General features: G+C 43.3%; 1 protein-coding gene and 3 long non-coding RNA genes across 4 annotated transcripts in view; 2 read left to right on the plus strand and 2 right to left on the minus strand.

Moving 5' to 3' along the window:
* minar1 (membrane integral NOTCH2 associated receptor 1) overlaps positions 1–4,194 on the plus strand; it is a 78,830-nt gene extending 74,636 nt beyond the window's left edge. The window contains 1 exon segment of the mRNA XM_034184231.1: positions 3,921–4,194. Within this exon segment, the coding sequence (XP_034040122.1) occupies positions 3,921–4,121 (201 nt within the window). The 3' untranslated portion in view covers positions 4,122–4,194.
* Positions 4,195–5,296: 1,102 nt separating this feature from the next.
* LOC117501886 lies at positions 5,297–6,274 on the plus strand. Its single transcript, XR_004558115.1, has 2 exons — positions 5,297–5,743; positions 5,795–6,274. It is a non-coding gene; the product is annotated as an uncharacterized LOC117501886 (long non-coding RNA).
* Positions 6,275–6,939: 665 nt separating this feature from the next.
* Positions 6,940–7,110, minus strand: LOC117502220. The gene is made up of 2 exons (XR_004558233.1): positions 7,079–7,110; positions 6,940–7,043 (listed from the first exon to the last, which is right to left on the minus strand). It is a non-coding gene; the product is annotated as an uncharacterized LOC117502220 (long non-coding RNA).
* A 5,959-nt stretch (positions 7,111–13,069) lies between these two features.
* On the minus strand, positions 13,070–24,335 carry LOC117501894. Its single transcript, XR_004558120.1, has 3 exons — positions 24,192–24,335; positions 17,828–17,833; positions 13,070–13,081 (listed from the first exon to the last, which is right to left on the minus strand). It is a non-coding gene; the product is annotated as an uncharacterized LOC117501894 (long non-coding RNA).
* Between the last annotated feature and the right edge of the window lie 293 nt (positions 24,336–24,628).

Consider the following 24,628-nt stretch of genomic DNA (forward strand, 5'->3'; position numbering starts at 1 on the left):
TCCTGTCCTCCATCGGGAGGAGGGTGGAATGGGCCATCTTCCACAACAGATGGCAATGTCTGAGGTGTTGCTGTACCGAGGGGACTGAAAGCTCTTCCTCCTGGTTGGTGTAGAGCGGTGGCTGGTATGCCAGTGAGGCTTTGAATTGAGAGTCTGGTGGCTGAGCAGGTCTGGGAGTTGTGGGTGTATTCAACCCATGGCAGGTGGGTACTTCAGGTAATCAGGTGGGAAGATGTCACACATCATAAGATGGATTCCAGGACCCGGTTTGCCCGTTCTGCCTGGCTGTTGGTCCGGAGGTTGAACCCAGACGAAAGACTGACCGAGGCACTCAGGACCAAGCAGAAGGCATGTCACCACGGGAAGTGAACTGGGTGCCTCAATCAGATACGATGGCCATAGGGATGCTAAGGAGCCATCAAACATGGTGGACCAGGATGTTCACAGTCTCCTGGGCCGATGGTAATTTAGGTAGGGCCACAAAGTATGCTGCCTTGGAGAACCAATCCACAAACATGAGGACAACTGTGTTCCCCTGGAATGAAGGCAGTCCAGTGAGAAAGCCCAGGCAGAAATGGGATTGGGGTGACCAGGTGCAGGCAAAGGCTGGAGGAGTCACGCTGGATGTTGTTGAGGATTTTTGCCCCTGGCACAGATGGTACAGGCTTGGACAAACTCCCGCACATGAGCCTGGACCGTGGGCCACCAGAAGTGATGACAAACGAGGTCCAAGGTCCTGAGGATCCCAGGATGGCAGGTGAGTCTTGAGGAGTGGCAGAACTGCAGGACCTTGGACCTTGGTGGGATGAAAAGCCATCCGGGAGGTCCCCCGCCGGGATCAGGATGACATTCTAGAGCTTCCCAAACAGCTCTCTCATCATCCCAGATAAGCGCCCCCATGATCATGGACTGGGGTAGGATCCGATCTTTGGTTGGAGGATGATCCAATGAGTTGATGGAATAATCTGTGGCACTGCAGTGATCCTGTTGGAGGGACAGTAAGTGCTAGGAGGTGGAGAGCTTCCGCATTGGGTGATCAAATGCCAGTCTAAACTCCTTTGTTAAAGTAGGACAGGAGTGGAGGATGGTGAATCAGAGCTTCAGAGGGCAGTAGCCCAAGTTAGGGTCTCCCTTCGGAGCAAAATGATCAGGTAAGATATTTTGTTGGAGTTAGTGGAGTACAGTGAGATGTGCTGTGTGAAAACTAGAGAGCACTGCATCAAAAATGATGCGCATAAATTAACACAACCAGAGAAGGGTTCCAGGTGACAAATGTGTGGCTTGGGTGCATGAGCTGCCAAGACTGGTGTAGGTGCTAGTGGGGCTGGTGTGGGCGGTACTGCAGCTGGTGTGACAGCTCACTGTCACACCACTGTTGACAGTGTTGTGATAAGTGTGTGTGAAAGTGAGACCTGCTCGGAGAGGGTATGGACCTGGTCTATAGGATTTCCAATTGCTACTGCTGCTTTCCCAGGAATGCTTCCTGAGAGTTGAAACCTTGGCAGTCTGCTCCCACTAGATCCATGACATTGGCCAGAAACTCCTGTTACGGCTGAACCCAAACGTATCAGACTTGATCAAACTGAAATACAAAGCAAATTGTAAATGTGTAAGGAGGCGTGCAGCGTGAAGACCCACATCGGACTGACATCGAAACAGGGAGCCGCAGTCTGATCGAACCAGAAACGGAGATGGTGAATAGAAGATGACCAGGATGGATGTAGATGTTGGAAAACCTGAGCCAGGATACGAGGATGATGTGATAATGGAGACCGGAGCCATGTGGCCTCCCACAGAGCTGACAGAATGCAGGACCACTGTGGAGGAGCAGAAGGCACAGGTGAGTAGCGGCGTGGAAATGCCCAGACACAAAGGTATCAACAAAGGCTGCATAGGAATGCACAGAAACTGCACTGAGGTGAGTAGAGGAGCCAGATACCAAGTAATGATAAGTGAGTTTCTGATGATGTTAGTGTTGAACCGGGGTTTACAACCCCAATTCCATTGAAGTTGGGATGTTGTGTAAAATGTAAATAAAAACAGAACACAATGATTTGCAAATCCTGTTCAACCTATATTCAATTGAATACACCACAAAGACAAGTTATTTAATGGTCAAACTGATAACTATTGTTTTTGTGCAAATATTTGCTCATTTTGAAATGGATGCCTGCAACATGTTTCAAAAAAGCTGGGACAGTGGTATGTTTACCACTGTGTTACATCACTTTCCCTTCTAACAACACTCATTAAGTGTTTGGGAACTGAGGACACTCATGATTGGGTATAAAAGGAGCATCCCAAAAGGAAAGCAAAGATGGGGTGAGGATCACCATTTTGTGAACAACTGCATGAAAAAAATAGACCAACAGTTTAAGAACAATGTTTCTCAACATTTAATTGCAAGGAATTTAGGGATTCCATCATCTACAGGCCATAATATAATCAGAAAATTCAGAGAATCTGGAGAACTTTCTACATGTAAGCGGCAAGGCCGAAAACCAACAATGAATGCCCGTGACCTGTGTTGTAGATTTGCTGAAATACTGTAAAATCAGTTAGACCAGCAGAAACAACCTTTCCAGCTCCTTTTTCACACCGTAGAGACTTGAGTCTTGAAATTGTAAAAAGGCTGATGGTGTCATAAAAGGGCAAAAATGTAATGGGACATGATCTTCAGCCTGGTAGCACTGGGTTTGTTTGGAAAGAGGAGGACAGCTGAAGGCAGAAATGGACTGGAAAAGGAAATCAGGTATTGCTCACGCATCACGCATTACTACTTTAAACTTCTTCCATCCATCCACCCATTTTCTTCCGCTTTATCCGGAGTCGGGTCACGGGGGCAGCAGCTCAAGCAAAGCCGCCCAGACCTCCCGATCCACACACATCTCCCCCAGCAAATCCGGGGGAACCCCAAGGCGTTCCCAAGCCAGCCGAGAGATTTAGTCCCTCCAGCTTGTCCGGGGTCTTCCCCGGGGCCTCCTTCCAATGGGACGTGCCCGGAACACCTCTCCAGCGAGGCGTCCAGGGGGCATCCGGAAAAGATGCCCAAGCCACCTCAGCTGACTCCTTTCGACGTGGAGGAGCAGCGGCTCGACTCCGAGCTCCTCCCGTGTGACCGAGCTCCTCACCCTCTAAGGGAGCGCCCAGCCACCCTGCGGAGGAAACTCATCTCGGCCGCTTCTTTGAGATTTAAAATGCAATTTGTCCTCACACCTGTTTCAAGCAAATATGAATAAATGTCTTTACCAAACAGCAAATTGTGCTGCGTCAACAACAACTGAGTAGCAACTGTTACTCACAGTGCTACAGCAACATGCAAAAGCATGTATGTGTGTGTGTCTGTGCATCTTTAACCTTAAAGATGTTTGAAGTTATCAAACACTTTCACAGGTTTTATGTTTTCATCACTCGCAGCAAACTGATAATTCATTCATTCATTTTCTATACCTGCTTACTCTAATCAAGGGTCAGGGGTGGGAGGAAGTTTGTATCCCAGCAGTCATAGGGTGAGAGGCGGGGTTCAACCTGGAGAGGGCGCCAGTCTATCACAGGGACACATATAGACAGACAAACACACTCACGTTCAGTTTAGTGTCACCACTTCACCTAACCTGGATGTTTTTGGAAGTGTGAGGACGGTGTGAACCCACACTAACACAGTGTGCAAAGCATGCAAAGTCCACACAGAAAGGACCAGGTGGGAATCAATCTCACAACCTTCTCGCTGTGAGGCAATAGTGCTAACCACTAATCCACCATGCCGCCCATGTGTTTATACAAAAATGTCAAATTCCAAGGGGAAAAAAAAACAAGGGGCGCTGTCACATCTCTTGAACTTTTTTGTCTCCATTTTCAGTTGAAGTTGGGTGAGTTCAGTCGTGAGGTCTGAGTTTGAAGTTTTGAATCCTGTGTTTCAGACTGCTGAGTCCTTGAACCCAGACAATCTGGATTACTGGATGGAGGACGTCTACACGCCGGGCTACAATTCGCTGCTGAAGAGGAAAGAGGCAGAGTTCAGGAGGGCCAAAGCGTGTAAGATCAGCGCACTGATCGCCGCCGCGGCCTGCACTGTGATCCTGGTCATCGTGGTTCCGATCTGCACCATGAGGACAGGATGAGCGGATCCTGGACCTCAGCAGTTCCAGCTACTCCACAGTCGCTGTGGGATGGGCATGGGCCACCAGAAGTGCCGGCTCAGCAAAGTTGAGCCGTCTTGTGTGCGTTTAACAGCGGCAGTTTGTGGTCTTGTGCTTTAAACCAGCCGCAGATGGATTTATTCTGTTAGTCAACGTAGATTTTTATTTTTACGATAATTCTGTACAGTGTATTTTGATCAAAGTTATTTTTGATGAATTTCTGGCTGAATGTGAATTTCTTTTACAATCCAGGAATTTTAAATCATGAAATATGTGCAAGACATTTTTCTAAATAGAAACATACTGAAGTGCTTTGGTGCAAAAGCCTAAATGGCAGCGCGCAACCGCAGGCCGGAGCCGTTGATGTGAACTGGCACCGGACTTAGTGTCTCATGTCTACCACTTCAGGACGAGGCGGTTTCATTTACTTTACACATCTGAAAACAGCAGAATGTCTCTGTGGGCTTCAAAACCGGAGACAAGCAAGACATGTTGGACTCACGTCAGCTGATGATGGCGTTGCACACGCCACACAAATGCTGAACTGGCCCAACACGTCCCAGCTGAGGGCCCTATCTTCCACACGGTGTGCAGCACAGTATTGGCGGCGTTGCTAACCTCCAGGTGTCGCTTTAGTGGACACATGAGCACGTCGCTCTTAAAATGACAAGTACATCATTCTGCTCGTGCACAGAGGGCGCACGATGATGCAACCACAACAAGAAGGAATTAAAAACTAAAGGTCAAACAGCTGGAAAATGTGAAACTTTAATAACTCTGGTTTGTTCCATGTTCTTCTTCTCTGGGTTGACTAGCGAGGAGGACCGGGACGGGGCCGGCCTGAGGACAGTCCTGATGGGATGTGGATCAGAGCAGGTGGACAAGGAGGAGGTGCTGCTCTGCCTCAGGGAGCTGTGGTGGATTACTGGAATTTGTGCTTTGTTCATAAACGTTTCCTCTGACGCCTCCATTCTGAGAGCGGTGACATTCAAGGTCCTAGGGTTTTGAATGACAGGTGCCATATTGTTTCCACCAACAGCGTGATGGCACTTTGATCACAGTATAAATCACACACAGCCGCAGGTTGTTGGATTAATAGTTTTACCTCGCCAAGACGTTCAAAATGACACAATGTAGCACACAGATGCAAACATGATGTGAAAACTGTTATCAAATGAATCGATTACCTGCATATGAGAAAAATCACCATCTGGTTCACCCCTCCGTCAGGTTCACATCTCCGTCAGGCTTACCCCTCCGTCTGGTTCACATCTCCGTCAGGCTCACCCCTCCGTCTGGTTCACATCTCCGTCAGCCTCACCCCTCTGTCAGGCTGACATCTCCGTCAGGCTCACCCCTCCGTCAGGTTTACATCGCCGTCAGCCTCACCCCTCTGTCAGGCTGACATCTCTGTCAGGCTCACCCCTCCGTCAACTTCACATCTCCGTCAGCCTCACCCCTCTGTCAGGCTGACATCTCCGTCAGGCTCACCCCTCCGTCAGGTTCACATCTCCGTCAGGCTCACCCCTCCATCCTGTTCACATCTCCGTCAGGCTCACCCCTCCGTCAGGTTCACATCTCCGTCAGGCTCACCCCTCCGTCAGGTTCACATCTCTGTCAGGTACGGATCTTCATCAGGTTCATGTCTCCTTCAGGCTCACGTCTCTGTCAGGTTCACATCTCCATCAGGTTTGTGTTCCAGCTGACACACAGTACGTCATTCAATCTCCGTTCAGGCCTATATATAGAATTATGGCTGTAAAAACAAGGTGTTAATTTAGATTAATTAATTATGGAGCTGATCATGTCAAAAATGTAAACTCGATTGATCTCATGAGTTCCATACCAGAAATATCTAATTATTAATAATGCCTTGGAAAGATAACATCAAATATAACATCACGATTCTGTAAATTAATTATGATTTCAGCAGAAAGCTGAGGGTTAAAGAGCTCCTTCATCAAACACCTGTCAGTCGCTTTTCTTCCATTAGTAACCAGCTTTAAAAAAATGTCTTACAATTAAAAAAAGTGTGTGTGTGGGGGGGGGGTGCTTGTGTTAAGTAATTTTGCACTGAAATCATTAGGTCTTAAAGGACATTAATTAAACACAAACGTGTAGACTTTCTAAAAATGTTGGAATCCTGATGGTTTTTATCCGTATTTTAACGTTACAGGATCGTATATCGGAGCATCGCTGTTATTCACGTGTTAAAATGAAATCAAGGTCGATTTTTGGCTGTCTGTCCACCTTTTCTTTAACTTCTCAAATTAAAAACCATTGAGACCTTGCTGCATATTTGAACAGCTTTTGACACCATCTGGTGGGCAATGTGAACATTTCAGGCCTTATGTACCGCCCCTACTTCAAGCCCACAGTTCAGTAAAAGGCATTTAGAAATGCAGAAATGTGTGAATTTTGGCATCCAGAGCTTTGACCTTCCAGTATTAATGTATAAAATTTTTTGAATTTGAGAGTTTTACAGTTCTTGAGTTTTAAGACACAAAGGTTTGTCCAAAGGACATTCAGGACGGACAGAATTTTTCCAACTTAAAGTCAAATGATATCAATAAGTTCCCAAATATGTTTTCTCCATTTAAGCCCACTGGGGGCATGAAGACAGGTGTGACACTGTGAATGTAAAACTCAGTGGACCAAACTCAGAAGCAACATGACATCAAGTCGCTGGATGTTGCCGCTCTCAGTCTGAGACATAACGGTGTGAAAATTTTATTTCATGATTCTACTGGCCAAAAGTATTGCTTATTAGTATTACTGCTGTATTATTAAAATGTTTTAAAAATGTCCTAAAAGCACAAACAGAAATAGTTTCACCAAGTTGTAACTGAGACATTTCTCATGTTAAAAATAATATCAGAGCCAAAATCAGAATAAAAAATGACACTTTAGCACTACAGGAACAAGGAGGGGCTTCACACAGAGCTACGTGTCGCGCATCATCTCCCACTGTGCTGTGTCTAAACATAACCTAAACATTAACTTTCACTAAAAATGCAACAAACATGGCATTTTTCCCCTAAAAGCAAGTCCTCACATCGTGCTTTTGAGCTAACCATAAGCTTACATTGGCTCTAAAGCTGTGCGTAACGTCACAGAGACGTGCTGTGAAATTTGAAGTTTTGCCGCCTTAAGCAGTAACTTCAACAGTCCCTCAGCTTCCTTGTAGAAACCAAAGCATGGCCACACTTCAGACATTGTCCTCTTAAAAATGCTGCAATACACCACAGTAATCCACTGTCGCGGTTCAGTTCATTAAAACCAGAAACGGTAATATTTACAGTTGTATGTAAAAGTTTGGGCACCCCTGATGATTTCCATGATTTTCCTTTATAAATCATTGGTTGTTTGGATCAGCAATTTTAGTTAAATATATCATATAGCAGACAAACACAGTGACATTTGAGAAGTGAAATGAAGTTTATAGGATTTACAGAAAGTGTGCAATAATTTTTTAAACAAACTTAGGCTGGCGCATGAATTTGGGCACCCCAACAGAAAAAAATACATCAATATTTAGTAGATCCTCCTTTTGCAGAAATAACAGCCTCTAAACACTTCCTATAGCTTCCAATGAGAGTCTGGATTCAGGTTGAAGGTATTTTGGACGATTCTTCTTTACAAAACATCTCAGGTTTGCTGGTTTCCAAGCATGAACAGCCTGCTTAAAATCAGACCACAAATTTTCAATAATATTCAGGTCTGGGGACTGAGATGGCCATTCCAGAACATTGTACTTGTTCCCCTGCATGAATGCCTTAGTAGATTTTGAGCAGTGTTTAGGGTCGTTGTTCTGCTGAAAGATTCAGCCCCGGCACAACTTCAACTTTGTCACTGATTCATGAACATTGTTCTCAAGAATCTGCTGATATTGACTGGAATCCATGTGACCCTCAATTTGAACAAGATTCCCAGTACCTGCACTGGCCACACAGCCCTACAGCATGATGGAACCACCTCCAAATTTTACTGTAGGTAGCAAGTGTATTTCTTGGAATGGTGTGTTCTTTCTCAGTCATGCATACTGCCCTTGTTATCAAATCAAATCAATTTTATTTATATAGCGCCAAATCACAACAAACAGTCACCCCAAGGCACTTTATATTGTAAGGCAAAAGCCATACAATAATTACAGAAAAACCCCAACGGTCAAAACGACCCCCTATGAGCAAGCACTTGGCGACAGTGGGAACTCCCTTTTAACAGGAAGAAACCTCCAGCAGAACTAGGCTCAGGGAGGGGCAGTCTTCTGCTGGGACTGGTTGAGGCTGAGGGAGAGAATCAGGAAAAAGACATGCTGTGGAAGAGAGCAGAGATCAATGTGTGTTATGTCCAAATAACTCAATTTTAGTTAGTTTCATCAATAGTTTCATCTCATCAGTTTCATTTTCATCAGTCCACAGCACCCAAAATGAAGCTGGCATGTCCAAATTTGCTTTAGCATACCTCAAGCGACTCTGTTTGCGGCATGTACGCAGAAAAGGCTTCTTCTGCATTACAGCATCATACAGCATCTCTTTGTGCAAAGTGCGCTGTATAGTTGAATGATACACAGAGACACTATCTGCAGCAAGATCATGTTGTAGGTCTTTGGAGCAGGTCTGTGGGTTGACTATTACTGTTCTCACCATCCTTCGCTTCAGTTTATCTGTTACCTGAGATTTTTCTTGGCCTGCAACTTCGGGCCTTAACTAGTACGGTGTCTGCAGTCTTCCATTTCCTCACTATGTTCCTCACAGTGGAAACTGACAGCTGAAATCTCTGAGATAGCTTTTTGTATCCTTCCCCTAAACCATGATGTTGAACAATCTTTGTTTTCAGGTCATTTGACAGTTGTTTAGAGGCTCCCATGTTGCCACTCACTAGAAGAGATGCAAAGAGGAGAAACATTTGTAAATGGCCACCTTAAATACCCTTTCTCATGATTGGATTCACCTGTGTAAGGAGGTCAAGGGGCAGTGATCTTACCAAACAAATTTTGTGTTCCAATAATTAGTGCTAAATGCATTCAAATCAATAAAAAGACAAGGGTGCCCAAATTTATGCACTGCCTAATTTTGTTTAAATAATTATTGCACACTTTCTGTAAATACTAGAAACTTCATTTCACTTCTCAAATATCAGTGTGTTCGTCTGCTATATGATATATTTAACTGAAATTTCTGATCCAGACAACCAATGATTTATAAAAGAAAATCATGAAAATTATTAGGGGTGCCCAAACTTTTGCATACAACTATATTATGGCACAGCTCTCAGTATGTTGGCGTGCGGCACCATATCAGGCACATGCAACTCCTAACAGCAGTGACAGAGTGCGCTCTGACTGGTGTCATTCCCATGATTCACTTACACAGTAAATTCCGTCCCTCCGAGCACTTTGCACCTGACTGTGTCAAGGTGGGCACTCCCCAAAATGCACTTGTGCCCTGCACTTTGGACCGTGTGCTCCAAATTATGAAGAATGGGCCCTCAGTGTATCCAGAAATAGAAGACCATATCATGAAGGTAGAGGTTTTAAACGAAGTACAAAAATCTGATCTGGTGTGGACAGGAAGTGAGACAGAAACCAGTCTTGTTTAGAACTGGTAAAAACTTTTGGGACTAATGTGAGCCAGGTCACATCACCAGATCCACTCTGAATGGAACAAAGACATGGATCAGGCGTGGACAGACTGACCTTTGCAAGATTATAGAGGTGGAAACAAAAATTCTCAGCAGAACCAGTGATGAGTCGGAGACACGGGCTACTGAATACTTTGATGGACTCTATCCAGCGGAACCAACAACTGATCAAAGAGTTGAGTAGGATCAATGAGCACCAGAAGGACAAAGCAACGTGACTCCTACTTTGTCTCCGCAGCTGCGCAGAACATGTCCATGTAGATAGGCATGCAACGGTATTACTTCAATAACTGCAGATTTGACAAAGTTATGCTTTTAGAATTAGACAAAGAGCCAAATCAAGAGCAGGTGTTTTTTTAAGTAGGCGAATATTAAGTACAAAAATGAGCAGACAATGAGCTGTCGTCCAGTTTCAGTTACAGTAAGTGTTTGAAGAGACAAAGGTTGCTACACCATCAACGAGGCGGGGCCAAATAGACAAGAAGTTTATTTTATGAAAATGCTGAGACACGGAGACATCCAATCAGAGTGAAGGCAACATGACATCATCTGGCTGCTCGCTTGAACAAAACAATCCAAGAACAGCTTATTTCTGCATAAATCTCTGTGGCATTTTTTTCTCACATTTTGTAAGCGTTAGCAAGAAAGAAACACTTCTAAATCTATAATCTGTTTTTATAATGAGATAACACCTCAGAAGTGATTTATAAGAAGTTGTACAGAGATGTTAGCATGCTAACTGGCGATGCACGAATGTCACTGGCAAAACAGGAACGGCACTGTCAAAGACAGATTAAGAAAAATTAAGCAAACTTTGGTTCCATTAAACACATTATGGACATTAACGCCAAGTAACCATGAGATGGCCACACCCTGAGAACGCCCATCAAATGACAAAAGCTAACTGCTTGTCGCCGTCTTTTGTAGCTAATGTGACTGTAGTTGTGGTGAAGAACAGTAAGATACAGTGCTGCCAATCTGAGTGACGTCCATAAATCGTAGAAGTCACCAAGTCAAAAGTTCCTCATTTCAGACATTGTTTCCAGAGCCCAGCTATGGCCTAGTGTTTGGGTCAGGGTGGTAATGTAGTAGTCCTATATTCCCCTAGGAGGTGGATGCTCTTGAGAACATCTCAGCCAGAAGACACAGACTCCACATGTGCATGTCTGGCTGTAGTTCATAGATCAGAAGTCTCTTTAGATCTCAGTTTTTTAAGTCAAAGAAGTTTTAGATGAAGTCAGTGCAGACACTGAGTGTCACATGTTGTTGTACCGTATGTCCAGATGGAGCTGTAGATGGAGCATTTGCGCCTAATATCTACACATATCTGACCCATCACACCCTAACCCTGACCCATGTCACCCTAACACTGACCAATCACACCCTAACTCTGACTCATGACACCTTAACCCTGGCACTGACCCATCACACCCTAACCCTACCCTGACCCATCTCTCCCTAACTCTAACCCTCACATCATAACTCTAACCCATCACACCCTAATCCTGACCCTAACATCACACCCTATCCCTGACCCATCACAAACTAACCGCAACCCTAACCTATCACACCCTAACATTGACCCTAACCTATCTAACCCTGACCCTGACCCATCACACCCTGTCACCGATCTCACCCTAACCCTGACCCATCTCACCCTAACCCTCACCCTGTCCCTGACCCATGTCACCCCAACCCTGATGCATCACACCCTGACCCTGACCCATCAATTCAATTCAATTCAATTTTATTTATATAGCGCCAAATCACAACAAACAGTTGCCCCAAGGCGCTTTATATTGTAAGGCAAGGCCATACAATAATTACGTAAAAACCCCAAAGGTCAAAACGACCCCCTGTGAGCAAGCACTTGGCGACAGTGGGAAGGAAAAACTCCCTTTTAACAGGAAGAAACCTCCAGCAGAACCAGGCTCAGGGAGGGGCAGTCTTCTGCTGGGACTGATTGGGGCTGAGGGAGAGAACCAGGAAAAAGACATGCTGTGGAGGGGAGCAGAGATCAATCACTAATGATTAAATGCAGAGTGGTGCATACAGAGCAAAAAGAGAAAGAAACACTCAGTGCATTATGGGAACCCCCCAGCAGTCTAAGTCTATAGCAGCATAACTAAGGGATGGTTCAGGGTCACCTGATCCAGCCCTAACTATAAGCTTTAGCAAAAAGGAAAGTTTTAAGCCTAATCTTAAAAGTAGAGAGGGTGTCTGTCTCCCTGATCCGAATTGGGAGCTGGTTCCACAGGAGAGGAGCCTGAAAGCTGAAGGCTCTGCCTCCCATTCTACTCTTACAAACCGTAGGAACTACAAGTAAGCCTGCAGTCTTAGAGCGAAGCGCTCTATTGGGGTGATATGGTACTATGAGGTCCCTAAAATAAGAAGGGACCTGATTATTCAAAACCTTATAAGTAAGAAGAACAATTTTAAATTCTATTCTAGAATTAACAGGAAGCCAATGAAGAGAGGCCAATATGGGTGAGATATGCTCTCTCCTTCTAGTCCCCATCAGTACTCTAGCTGCAGCATTTTGAAGTAACTGAAGGCTTTTCAGGGAACTTTTAGGACAAACTGATAATAATGAATTACAATAGTCCAGCCTAGAGGAAATAAATGCATGAATTAGTTTTTCAGCATCACTCTGAGACAAGACCTTTTTAATTTTAGAGATATTGCGTAAATGCAAAAAAGCAGTCTTACATATTTGTTTAATATGCGCTTTGAATGACATATCCTGAACAAAAAAGACTCCAAGATTTCTCACAGTATTACTAGAGGTCAGGGTAATGCCATCCAGAGTAAGGATCTGTTTAGACACCATGTTTCTAAGATTTGTGGGGCCAAGTACAATAACTTCAGTTTTATCTGAGTTTAAAATCAGGAAATTAGAGGTCATCCATGTCCTTATGTCTGTAAGACAATCCTGCAGTTTAGCTAATTGGTGTGTGTCCTCTGGCTTCATGGATAGATAAAGCTGGGTATCATCTGCGTAACAATGAAAATTTAAGCAATGCCGTCTAATAATACTGCCTAAGGGAAGCATGTATAAAGTGAATAAAATTGGTCCTAGCACAGAACCTTGTGGAACTCCATAATTAACCTTAGTCTGTGAAGAAGATTCCCCATTTACATGAACAAATTGTAATCTATTAGATAAATATGATTCAAACCACCGCAGCGCAGTGCCTTTAATACCTATGGCATGCTCTAATCTCTGTAATAAAATTTTATGGTCAACAGTATCAAAAGCAGCACTGAGGTCTAACAGAACAAGCACAGAGATGAGTCCACTGTCTGAGGCCATAAGAAGATCATTTGTAACCTTCACTAATGCTGTTTCTGTACTATAATGAAGTCTAAAACCTGACTGAAACTCTTCAAATAGACCATTCCTCTGCAGATGATCAGTTAGCTGTTTTACAACTACCCTTTCAAGAATTTTTGAGAGAAAAGGAAGGTTGGAGATTGGCCTATAATTAGCTAAGATAGCTGGGTCAAGTGATGGCTTTTTAAGTAATGGTTTAATTACTGCCACCTTAAAAGCCTGTGGTACATAGCCAACTAATAAAGATAGATTGATCATATTAAGATCGAACCATTAATTAATGGTAGGGCTTCCTTGAGCAGCCTGGTAGGAATGGGGTCTAATAGACATGTTGATGGTTTGGAGGAAGTAACTAATGAAAATAACTCAGAACAATCGGAGAGAAAGAGTCTAACCAAATACCGGCATCACTGAAAGCAGCCAAAGATAACGATATGTCTTTGGGATGGTTATGAGTAATTTTTTCTCTAATGGTTAAAATTTTATTAGCAAAGAAAGTCATGAAGTCATTACTAGTTAAAGTTAAAGGAATACTCAGCTCAATAGAGCTCTGACTCTTTGTCAGCCTGGCTACAGTGCTGAAAAGAAACCTGGGGTTGTTCTTATTTTCTTCAATTAGTGATAAGTAGTAAGATGTCCTAGCTTTACGGAGGGCTTTTTTATAGAGCAACAGACTCTTTTTCCAGGCTAAGTGAAGATCTTCTAAATTAGTGAGACGCCATTTCCTCTCCAACTTACGGGTTATCTGCTTTAAGCTGTGAGTTTGTGAGTTATACCACAGAGTCAGGCACTTCTGATTTAAAGCTCTCTTTTTCAGAGGAGCTACAGCATCCAAAGTTGTCTTCAATGAGGATGTAAAACTACTGACGAGATACTCTATCTCACTTACAGAGTTTAGGTAGCTACTCTGCACTGTGTTGGTATATGACATTAGGGAACATGAAGGAAACATATTCTTAAACCTAGTTACAGCGCTTTCTGAAAGACTTCTAGTGTAATGAAACTTATTCCCCACTGTTGGGTAGTCCATCAGAGTAAATGTAAATGTTATTAAGAAATGATCAGACAGAAGGGAGTTTTCAGGGAATACTGTTAAGTCTTCAATTTCCATACCATAAGTCAGAACAAGATCTAAGATATGATTAAAGTGGTGGGTGGACTCATTTACATTTTGAGCAAAGCCAATTGAGTCTAATAATAGATTAAATGCAGTGTTGAGGCTGTCATTCTCAGCATCTGTGTGGATGTTAAAATCGCCCACTATAATTATCTTATCTGAGCTAAGCAGTAAGTCAGACAAAAGTTCTGAAAATTCACAGAGAAACTCACAGTAATGACCAGGAGGACGATAGATAACAACAAATAAAACTGGTTTTTGGGACTTCCAATTTGGATGGACAAGACTAAGAGTCAAGCTTTCAAATGAATTAAAGCTCTGTCTGGGTTTTTGATTAATTAATAAGCTGGAATGGAAGATTGCTGCTAATCCTCCGCCTCGGCCCATGCTACGAGCGTTCTGGCAGTTAGTGTGACTCGGGGGTGTTGACTCATTTAAACTAACATATTCATCCTGCTGTAACCAGGTTTCTGTAAGGCAGAATAAATCAATATGTTGATCAATTATTATATCATTTACTAACAGGGAGTTAGAAGAGAGAGATCTAATGTTTAATAGACCACATTTAACTGTTTTAGTCTGTGGTGCAGTTGAAGGTGCTATATTATTTTTTCTTTTTGAATTTTTATGCTTAAATAGATTTTTGCTGGTTATTGGTGGTCTGGGAGCAGGCACCGTCTCTACAGGGATGGGGTAATGAGGGGATGGCAGGGGGAGAGAAGCTGCAGAGAGGTGTGTAAGACTACAACTCTGCTTCCTGGTCCCAACCCTGGATAGTCACGGTTTGGAGGATTTAAGAAAATTGGCCAGATTTCTAGAAATGAGAGCTGCTCCATCCAAATTGGGATGGATGCCGTCTCTCCTAATAAGACCAGGTTTTCCCCAGAAGCTTTGCCAATTATCTATGAAGCCCACCTCATTTTTTGGACACCACTCAGACAGCCAGCAATTCAAGGAGAACATGCGGCTAAACATGTCACTCCTGGTCCGATTGGGGAGGGGCCCAGAGAAAACTACAGAGTCCGACATTGTTTTTTGCAAAGTTACACACCGATTCAATGTTAATTTTAGTGACCTCCGATTGGCGTAACCGGGTGTCATTACTGCCGACGTGAATTACAGTCTTACCAAATTTACGCTTAGCCTTAGCCAGCAGTTTCAAATTTCCTTCAATGTCGCCTGCTCTGGCCCCCGGAAGACAATTGACTATGGTTGCTGGTGTCGCTAACTTCACATTTCTCAAAACAGAGTCGCCAATAACCAGAGTTTGATCCTCGGTGGGTGTGTCGCCGAGTGGGGAAAAACGGTTAGAAATGTGAATGGGTTGGCGGTGTACACGGGGCTTCTGTTTAGGGCTACGCTTCCTCCTCACAGTCACCCAGTCGGCCTGCTTTCCCGGCTGCTCGGGATCTGCCAGAGGGAAACTAACGGAGGCTAAGCTACCTTGGTCCGCACCGACTACAGGGGCCTGGCTAGCTGTAGAATTTTCCACGGTGCGGAGCCGAGTCTCCAATTCGCCCAGCCTGGCCTCCAAAGCTACGAATAAGCTACACTTATTACAAGTACCATTACTGCTAAAGGAGGCCGAGGAATAACTAAACATTTCACACCCAGAGCAGAAAAGTGCGGGAGAGACAGGAGAAGCCGCCATGCTAAACCGGCTAAGAGCTAGTAGCTGCGCTAAGCTAGCGGATTCCTAAAAACATGCAAAGTGAATAATGTGTAAATAATTTAGAGGTGATTCAGCAGAGGGAGTGCTTTAGTTAAGGCACGTGAAGATTACACTGTGAAACAAATCGTTATCTAGGTAACTAGATCAATCTAACAGCTAACAGATACAGCAAAACAGCAAAACACCGCTGTGCTCCAGAACAGGAAGTGATACAATACCGCAGTGAGCAGTATTGTATCACTGTACAATATTGTACCATCACACCCTAACATTGACCCCAACTCACCACACCCTAACCTTGACCCTAACCCATCACACCTTACAATGGCCCTGATCTATCACACCCTAACCCTGACCCATCACACACTAACGCTACCTTGACCAATCTCACCCTAACCCTGACCTATCACCCCTAGCCCTGGCCCATCTCGCTCTACCCTGACCCTGCACAACCTTAGATTCTGTTTATTGACCAAAAAAACCTTCAGTAAAAATGCAAAGAAGCGTCTGTTTTTTTATTTTGTGGTGTTTTCAGTTTGCCGTTCTCCTTCCACGTATCCATCCATCTTTGGCTGCAATTCTGTAGTTATTGTTGCACATGTACAAAGGTTGCAGGGTCACAGGCCACACATGATAAACAAGACACCTAAAACATTAGAAATTCAGCCATTTCCACTGAAAAATCACACAGTTACACGGGAGCAATTTCTGCATTTCAAACCACTTTGTGTTGTGTGTTGTTTCCTTTAAAGGTGTACAGCCTTTCAAATTTCACAAAACTCACAAACTGTTATTTTTACTGAAATCCAAACATTATGACATTAGTTCATTTTTGCAAAGTGTTACAAAATTTAAGCTGATTTTAATGAACATATTCATCTGGGGGAATTCCATAACAAATTTGGTCTTTTCTTGTGTTGCAGTCATGCAGACGGACTGCAGGAGGAAGCACGTGTTTGCATGCATGAGGTTTTAAGATGACCTTTGACATGACCCACTTGCGTGATGCACATTCCCGGGGTGTACATGCTAACATCTGTAAGATGGCTGTAAATCACTTCAGAGGTGTTATCTGGTTACAAAAACACCATTTTATATTTAGAAGTGTTTATTTCTCCCTAACTTTTACAAACTATATGAGAAACATAATAGATTTATACAGAAATAAGCTTCTGAAAAGTTAACATTTATAAAGCTAAACCGCTAAACCTCAAAAAAAATTAGTGGAAGTTACAGGTAAAAGCTAATGCGGCAACTTTTAGTATTGACTCAAGTTCACTGGCAGCTACAGACACAACGAGTCAGTGCTTCTGTCTCAGATGAGCCTTCTCTTAGCAAAAAAGACCTGGTGACCATTAAAAAAAAAAGGAAAGGGAGCAAAAAAAAAAAAAATCATTTATTTTCACAGCCATACAGACTTGCAGACGTATCACAGGAGTCATGCACAAGATAGTTTTGACTTATGGTAAAAAAATTTAAACAAACTAATTCCGCAACGTCACCTCGGTCATTTGACAAAGTGAAAATATCAGCTATATGTTTTAGTTTTTAAGTAATGCACCAATTTGGAAGGTTTTAGTGTTTTACAGACACACATGCCTAAAAGCATTATGGGAAAATTTACACTGCCACTGGTAATCTCACTGCCATGAACACTGCCATCTACTGGATGGCAATGTTCATGGCCACACATTCGCTAAAAGTGCTGAATCACTTAACAAACAGAATTTTCAGTTTTCATATTGCCTTTTTTACAAATGAAAAAAATGGACATATTTACAAATACAGATTTATTTGTAAAAACCAACACACGTTACAGTAACTTGTGTGTTGTTTTATTTCTTTATTTATTTTTTTACATATACTGACCAACCACTGATGACAGGAAACTAATTTTCCCATTCTTATACTATACGTATGACACTATACTTATGTATATGTGATGTCTTTGTTTTTTTAATACATTTGCAAAAATCTAAAAAAAAAAATTTACTCCATTTTGGAATAAGGCTGTAACATAATAAAATGTGGAAAAAGTGCAGCACTGTGAATACTTTACAGATGCACCGTATTTTGTTCGAGTGAGCAACCAGCTGACATCACACTGTCTTTCTCCACTCTGATTGGCTGTTGCTGTGTGCTTCCCAGCACCCTCGCACAGATCAGGGGAAGCCCCCACATAAGTTATGACGTCACCACCAAGTGTAAGTCATGGGGACTGATCATTTGAATTTTGACCCATCAGGGGTCAAAATAATAAATTGTTTCCAGACAACGTAAACTTTGATCATATTGGCAAAATCATGTTATGAATCCATTATTTAAATGCTAACGAACAAAATTATAGTATTCCCAAAGAAAATTCTTTTACAACTTAAATCTTAAAAAAGCCTAGAGCTTTAAGGTCAGAAGTGAGATATCTTTGACTTGTGAACCGCTTTTTTGAGCATTTGTTTGATGACAGACAATAGTTTGCTTTATTGAACAGTCCAGCATTTTGCATAGCGTTATATTAAGACATGAAGCTCCAGCTCTGATGAACTTTTCCTGAGGTTACAGATTAATTTTTCTCCATAATATCACACAAATTATTCAGGTTTACCCGATTACCCGATTTAAATAATCCATCTCTTTCCTCCTTGTTAAAGATTTTTAAAAACAACTGGCTTACAGCCAGCGTGATCGCAGCATAAGTAGCGTTTGTACCCTTGCCTGTCCTTCATGAATATGGATTAAATAAGAAAACATATTTTACTTGAATGTATGGATTTCATTGCAACAAAGTCTTTTTTTATGCTGGTTGTGTCAGACTTTTGATCATTAGTCACCACATATTTATCTGGGTCTGTCGGTGTGGATTAGCTCTTATGACGGTTTGGCTGGAGCTGAGTGTTGTAAAATCCTAACTCTTTCTCATTTTGCTGCTTTTCAGACCTCTTGCTTTTAAAAAGTCTTTCAGTGCACACAAGGCATCCCTTGTGTGCAGAAACCTACGAAGCCACCTACTGGAGGTGGTGTCATAGTGGCAGTAGCCCCCCAAGCTACTTTATCCAGCTAAGCCTGGAGGGTTGCTGCGCATTCCAAAAACAGGTGGACTATGTAATCTAGTATGCTCTAGGGTCTTTGCCCAGAAGAACTTCAGAGGAAGGTATGCAGAAAGAATGCAACCAAATGCCACCTCAACTGGCTCATAAGATCTCTAGAACTCCTTACGCTGTTCCACAAACCGGCAGAGAACATCCATTTTGGTCACATTAGCATTAATGGCAGGATAAGGTGAGAACTGAAATGTAAATCTCTTGGTAAATTGGCAACTTTCCCTTCCAAAGCAGCATTAACCACCCAATCCTGCAGTAATTGGACAGGTCTCGCAATTTCAAAGTCTGTGCAGGGGAATGAAAGTTCAAGTCCTGTCTTCCTGTAGGAGACTTGGACACTAACCAGTGACCTAAAGCTTTTGGTTCTAGGTTACTTCGTGGAAGCCTTGGGGACTGCTGGAATGACTTTGGGAGACTGATGAAGAGTATCTCTTGCATGGTGAGGAAATGTCAGGCTTCAGTGTGAACGGCCACACTTCACCTGGTGACAGCAGATACAGTGCCCTCTAAAAGTAGTGGAACACTTGGTATTTCACACATTTTAATTTGTTTATAGCCATTTCAAATACAAAAAAATAATAGTAATAATAATAAATTATCTTCTTTAAACACAAACCAAAACAAATCTCTACAACTTGATATAAATTAATAAGAAAATTAAAAACCAAGATGATGGGTTGCATAAGTAATGAAACGGTTTGGTATAATGCCTGTAAATAATCAGTTTTGTTGCCACTTTTCTTCAGATAAGTCGGGATGATGCATGAACATTTCCAAGTCACTGAATATGTCTTGAACTTGATTTACATCCATTATGAAGAAATACACATGGTACGGCACTCTATGGTAAATCTGTGGAGTAGATACTTCTCAAAATCTGATTGTGCAAGAAGGAGAAGAGTGAGGAAAACACCTAGAGAACCAAGAAGAAGCTATAGGCTTCTCTGGCTGTGATTGGAGAAATTGTGCATAGTGCATGTTTTGCATTTTGTACCCATAGTTATACAGCTTCATGATGATGTGGTATAGAGGAGGACTTTCTTTCACCAAAACATCAAATCTAGGCTTGCATCTCAGATGTACCTTCTGGCAAATTGTGCCTGAACTTTCAGGTCTTCTTTTTAAGAAAAGGTGGGAGGTCTAGGTGGTTGCCATCCAGGACCCAGGGAAGATCCATGCTGTGGCATAGTCCTGATCTGCACCAATCTGCTTGTCAATCGAACAGTTAGTTTATCATACACACTCAAGAGCAAGAGCCTAACATACTTAAACACCCTGAACCTCCAGGAGTACTGCAGTACTAAGACAAGGGGCCTCGCGTACAAAGACTTGCATGGATTTCCTACTGAAACATGGTGTACGCCAAAACCCATAAACTGGCATAAGCACAAAAATGTTCAGATGTCTCAAAGTGTGCATACGCATGTTCCGTTTGTACCTCCCACTGAACGTGGACCTGAGCGTACACGCACCAAGCCCCTCCCTTTCCACCCCCAATTTAAGTATGCAAATCCACGTAAATAGGCCCTGGGAGCTGGGATTTCCCCTCCGTCAGATCAGTCAACATGAACACAGAAAAGGATTTATACAGAGTTTGAGCTACAGATGACTGGACATGGCATGGAGACACACAGGGATAGTCTATGTGGTACCCTTGCAAATGGAATAAACATGAAACTGGAAAATGTTAGTGGGAGCGTGTGTGTGTGAGGCCGCTGTGAGCTCAGAGTAGCGCACACACACACACAGAAGTTAAAAGAAATTAGGCACACCAGCTGACACTGTGTAACATTCACAACTTCACCTGCATTTACTGACAAATACTAAACACAGGGAGACAATCGGGGGTCTATCTAGAAGTGCTGCAGCTCCAGTTTCACCATCAAGAAAAAGAAAGCACATTAATAATAATAACAAAAACCATATTTGAATGCGCACATGCCCAAATGTGTGCACACTAGTTTTCATTCTGAACAATTACACAAATAAAATATTTGCACACCAAGCAGCCACCCATCGTGCTATGTGCTAGCCTGCCTGTTCCCAACCCAATGCATTTGCACATCACATATATGTTGATCAACTGAATGAAATTGTCTCCTATTAACAGAAACAAATTCATGATCTGATGGCACCTTTATAGCAATATGTGTGCAGTCAATAACTCTGATGACATTAGGGGAACTGGCTGTTGCTGTAAATTGTGCTTTAATGTTGGAATATGATGTACCTGGATGACATTTAGATGATCGTGTCCCACACAGCTGGCATGGCTCGGCTTAAGGTTGACTGGCACACTCCGGACCAATCAGCCAGCTCCTGCTGGAATGACCCTGTTGTCAGGAATCCCAGCGTGGTCAGCACCTGTGTGGCCACAGACAACCCCTGGCTCCTCGCCGTATTTTGATCTGGACTGGCCGCGGTTCTGCTCACATCTCCAGTAACGGTGGCCTTGGTAATCGGAATCGGCATCACCTCAGATTGTACCATTTGCAAGGTCCTCTGACAATGCTAATGCAGCCCTTCTTAGTACCATTTTCCTCATCACTTTGTGCCGGCTTTTATATTAACCCATATAATTGCAAACACATGGGTGTGTTAAATGTTCATCAGTGTGTCTCTGGTGTGTACATCACTCTGATGACTTCATGTTTTCACACTATTAATTATTTCCCAGCATCACCTTTACGTGTCAGCAGTGGAACAATAGCTGTAGAAATGTGTGTAAGGCAGTCAGGATTTTTGTGTGACACACCACATATTTCCATGGTTATTTCACTTTTGACACATCTTAACGTTAGCATAGAGATGGACACTACCATGTTTTTGTGTGTACGCATGCTTTGTACATGAGGCCTCAGTTCTTTCCCTTTTTTTCCACATTTGGGGTTGAAATTAAAATATGAATATGAGAAAGCAGCTTTTAACTCATAAATCATCTTCAAACGCTTATCTGGGATCAGGTCGTGGGGGCAACATCTCCAGCGGGGGACCCCAGACTTCCCTTTCCCAGGCCACATTGACCACCTCTGACTGGGGGTCCTGAGGCGTTCCCAGGCCAGTGTGGAAATATAATCTCTCCACCTAGTCCTGGGTCTTCCCCAGGGTCTCCTCCCAGATGGATGTGCCTGGAACACCTCCCTAGGGAGGCACCCAGGGGGCATCCTTACCAGATGCCTGAAGCACCGCAGCTGGCTCCTTTCAATGTGAAGGAGCAGCGGCTCTACTCCAACCTCCCAACAGATGACTGAGTTTCTCATCCTATCATTGTAACGGAGACAACAGCCACCCTTCTAAGGAACCCCATTTTGGCCGCTTGTACTTACGATCGAATTCTTTCGATCATGACCCAACACCTCATGACCATAGGTGAGAGTAGGAATGAAGATTGACCAGTAGATCAGGAGCTTTGCCTTTTGGCTCAGCTCCCTTTTTGTCACAACAGTATGGTAGAGCAAATGCAACACCGCCCCTGCTGCACCGCTTCTCTGCCCAATCTCATGTTCCATTGTCCCCTCACTTGTGAACAAGACCCCGAGGTACTTGAACTCCTTCACTTGGGGCAAGACCGCATTCCCTACCCAGAGTAGGCAATCCATGGGTTTCCTGCTGAGAACCATGGCCTCAGATTTAGAGGTGCTGATCTTCATCCCAGCCGCTTCACACTCGGCTGCGAACCGATCCAGTGAGTGTTGGAGGTCACCGGCCGATGAAGCCAACAGGACCACATCATCTGCAAAAAGCAGTGATGACACCCTGGCCCGACCAAACTGGAAACCTTCCTCCCCCCGACCACGCCTCGATATCCTGTCTGTAAATATGAAAAACAGGATTGGTGACAAGGGGCAGCCCTGGTGGAGGCCAACCCCCACCAGAAACGAGTCCGACTTACTGCCGAGCACCAAAAGACAGCTCTTGCTTTGTGAGTACAGAGATTGGATGGTCCTGAGAAGGGACCCCCTCACTCCATACTCCCGCAGCACCTAAGCCCACCAAACTGAAAACCCTCCTCCCTCCAAGTAAGCCTCAATATCCTGTCCATGAATCAACAGGATTCCTCATATTTAAATCTTGACATGTTAGCAAACACAACATAACACAAGTTTATTCACAGTTTTTGGGCAAGCACAGTTTTTGGGCAAGCAAAAACAGTTGTACAGATCACAGTACTTAACACTTTATATTTGGTTCCATATTCTTTGCTTCCAGTAACTGCGTCAAATTCTGATGTCGCCAACTGATTGCTTTTCCTTTTCTGCTTTAATAGCAACCTCTTTCCAGTGAGAAGATCTTCTTGTCTTGAAGTCATCCTCTACTGGCTGTGTTCAGGTTTCCTGTGGTCATTGAACTTCATGTTGGTCTGAAGCCCAACGTGACGTGGTCTCTTCCACCGAAGAATTTGTATTGAATGCTGGCTCAAGCTCTCTTCCATGCCTCCCAGTCTCATCTGGCTTTTTGTGGTTTCAGTTCTTCATATTCAGTCTTATTTTTTTCTTCCTCTCCCCTTTGGTGTCCCATGTTCTCCTCTGGATATCCTGTTTAGTGTCTTCTTCTGGCTTATATCATCACCTTGGGTCTCCTGCTTTTTCAGTCTCCTATTCAGGAGGTGAAAAAAGCTGCTCACATGGGTGAAAGTCTGGGGCCAATTGTTCAAAAATTAAATCTGGGTAAAAGTGATTCTGATTGGTTCAAATCTTTTAAACAGGTTGTTCTAAATAAAAAGGAATTCTGTAATCACATCACATCATCTTGGTTTTAATACAGATCAAACCTTTGGTTTGTGTTGTTCAAAATGTTTGGGTCAGCTTGGGATATATATGATCCAAAAAAGATGTATTATTCTGAGATGGGTGGACTCAGAACCTATGGTCAAATGGTTCACCTATAGTCACAAAATTTGGGTAATGACTGAAATAACAAGGTGGCGTTAGGTGTCTGGGTTTACACGCAGGGACGCAACTCCACATTACATGGAGAAATGTGGCAGGGGTGGGATTTGAACCCGGAACATTTTGCACTGAGGCCAAGCGCATTAACCACTTGGCCACCACCCCTGCACTTATACACATTCTGCATACATATGTAAAAACAATCAGTCTTCCTCCCCATAGTCACATGGAACCTCTTACCCTGGTCAATGAGTCCAGCCCCTGCTGAGGACTTTGGTTCTAGATCCCATGCTGTGTACTGAATTTGTTGCTTCCTAGCCTCCAGCATAAGCTTCAGCTCCTTCACCATGTTAGATGTGACATTCAACTTTCCTAAAGGTTGTTTGTGGGAATGGGTCAAGGTCCCTGGTTGACCTGCCCTCACAAATTTGGGCCATCTCATCCATATGTTGCTTGCCTCTACTGGTGGTTGGCTCTCACTGCGGTATTGTATCACTTCCTGTTCCGGAGCACAGCGGTGTTTTGCTGTATCTGTTAGCTGTTTAATCTGCGCAGTTAGATTGATCTAGTTATCTAGATTACGATTTGTTTCCCAGTGTAATCTTTACGTGCCTTAACTAAAGCACTCCTTCTGCTGAATCACCTCTAAATTATATACACATTATTCACTTTGCATGTGTTTAGGAATCCGCTAGCTTAGCGTAGCTACTAGCTCTTAGCCGATTTAGCATGGCGG

The sequence above is a fragment of the Thalassophryne amazonica genome, chromosome 2 (genome assembly GCF_902500255.1).
Source record: "Thalassophryne amazonica chromosome 2, fThaAma1.1, whole genome shotgun sequence".
Lineage (NCBI taxonomy): Eukaryota > Metazoa > Chordata > Actinopteri > Batrachoidiformes > Batrachoididae > Thalassophryne > Thalassophryne amazonica.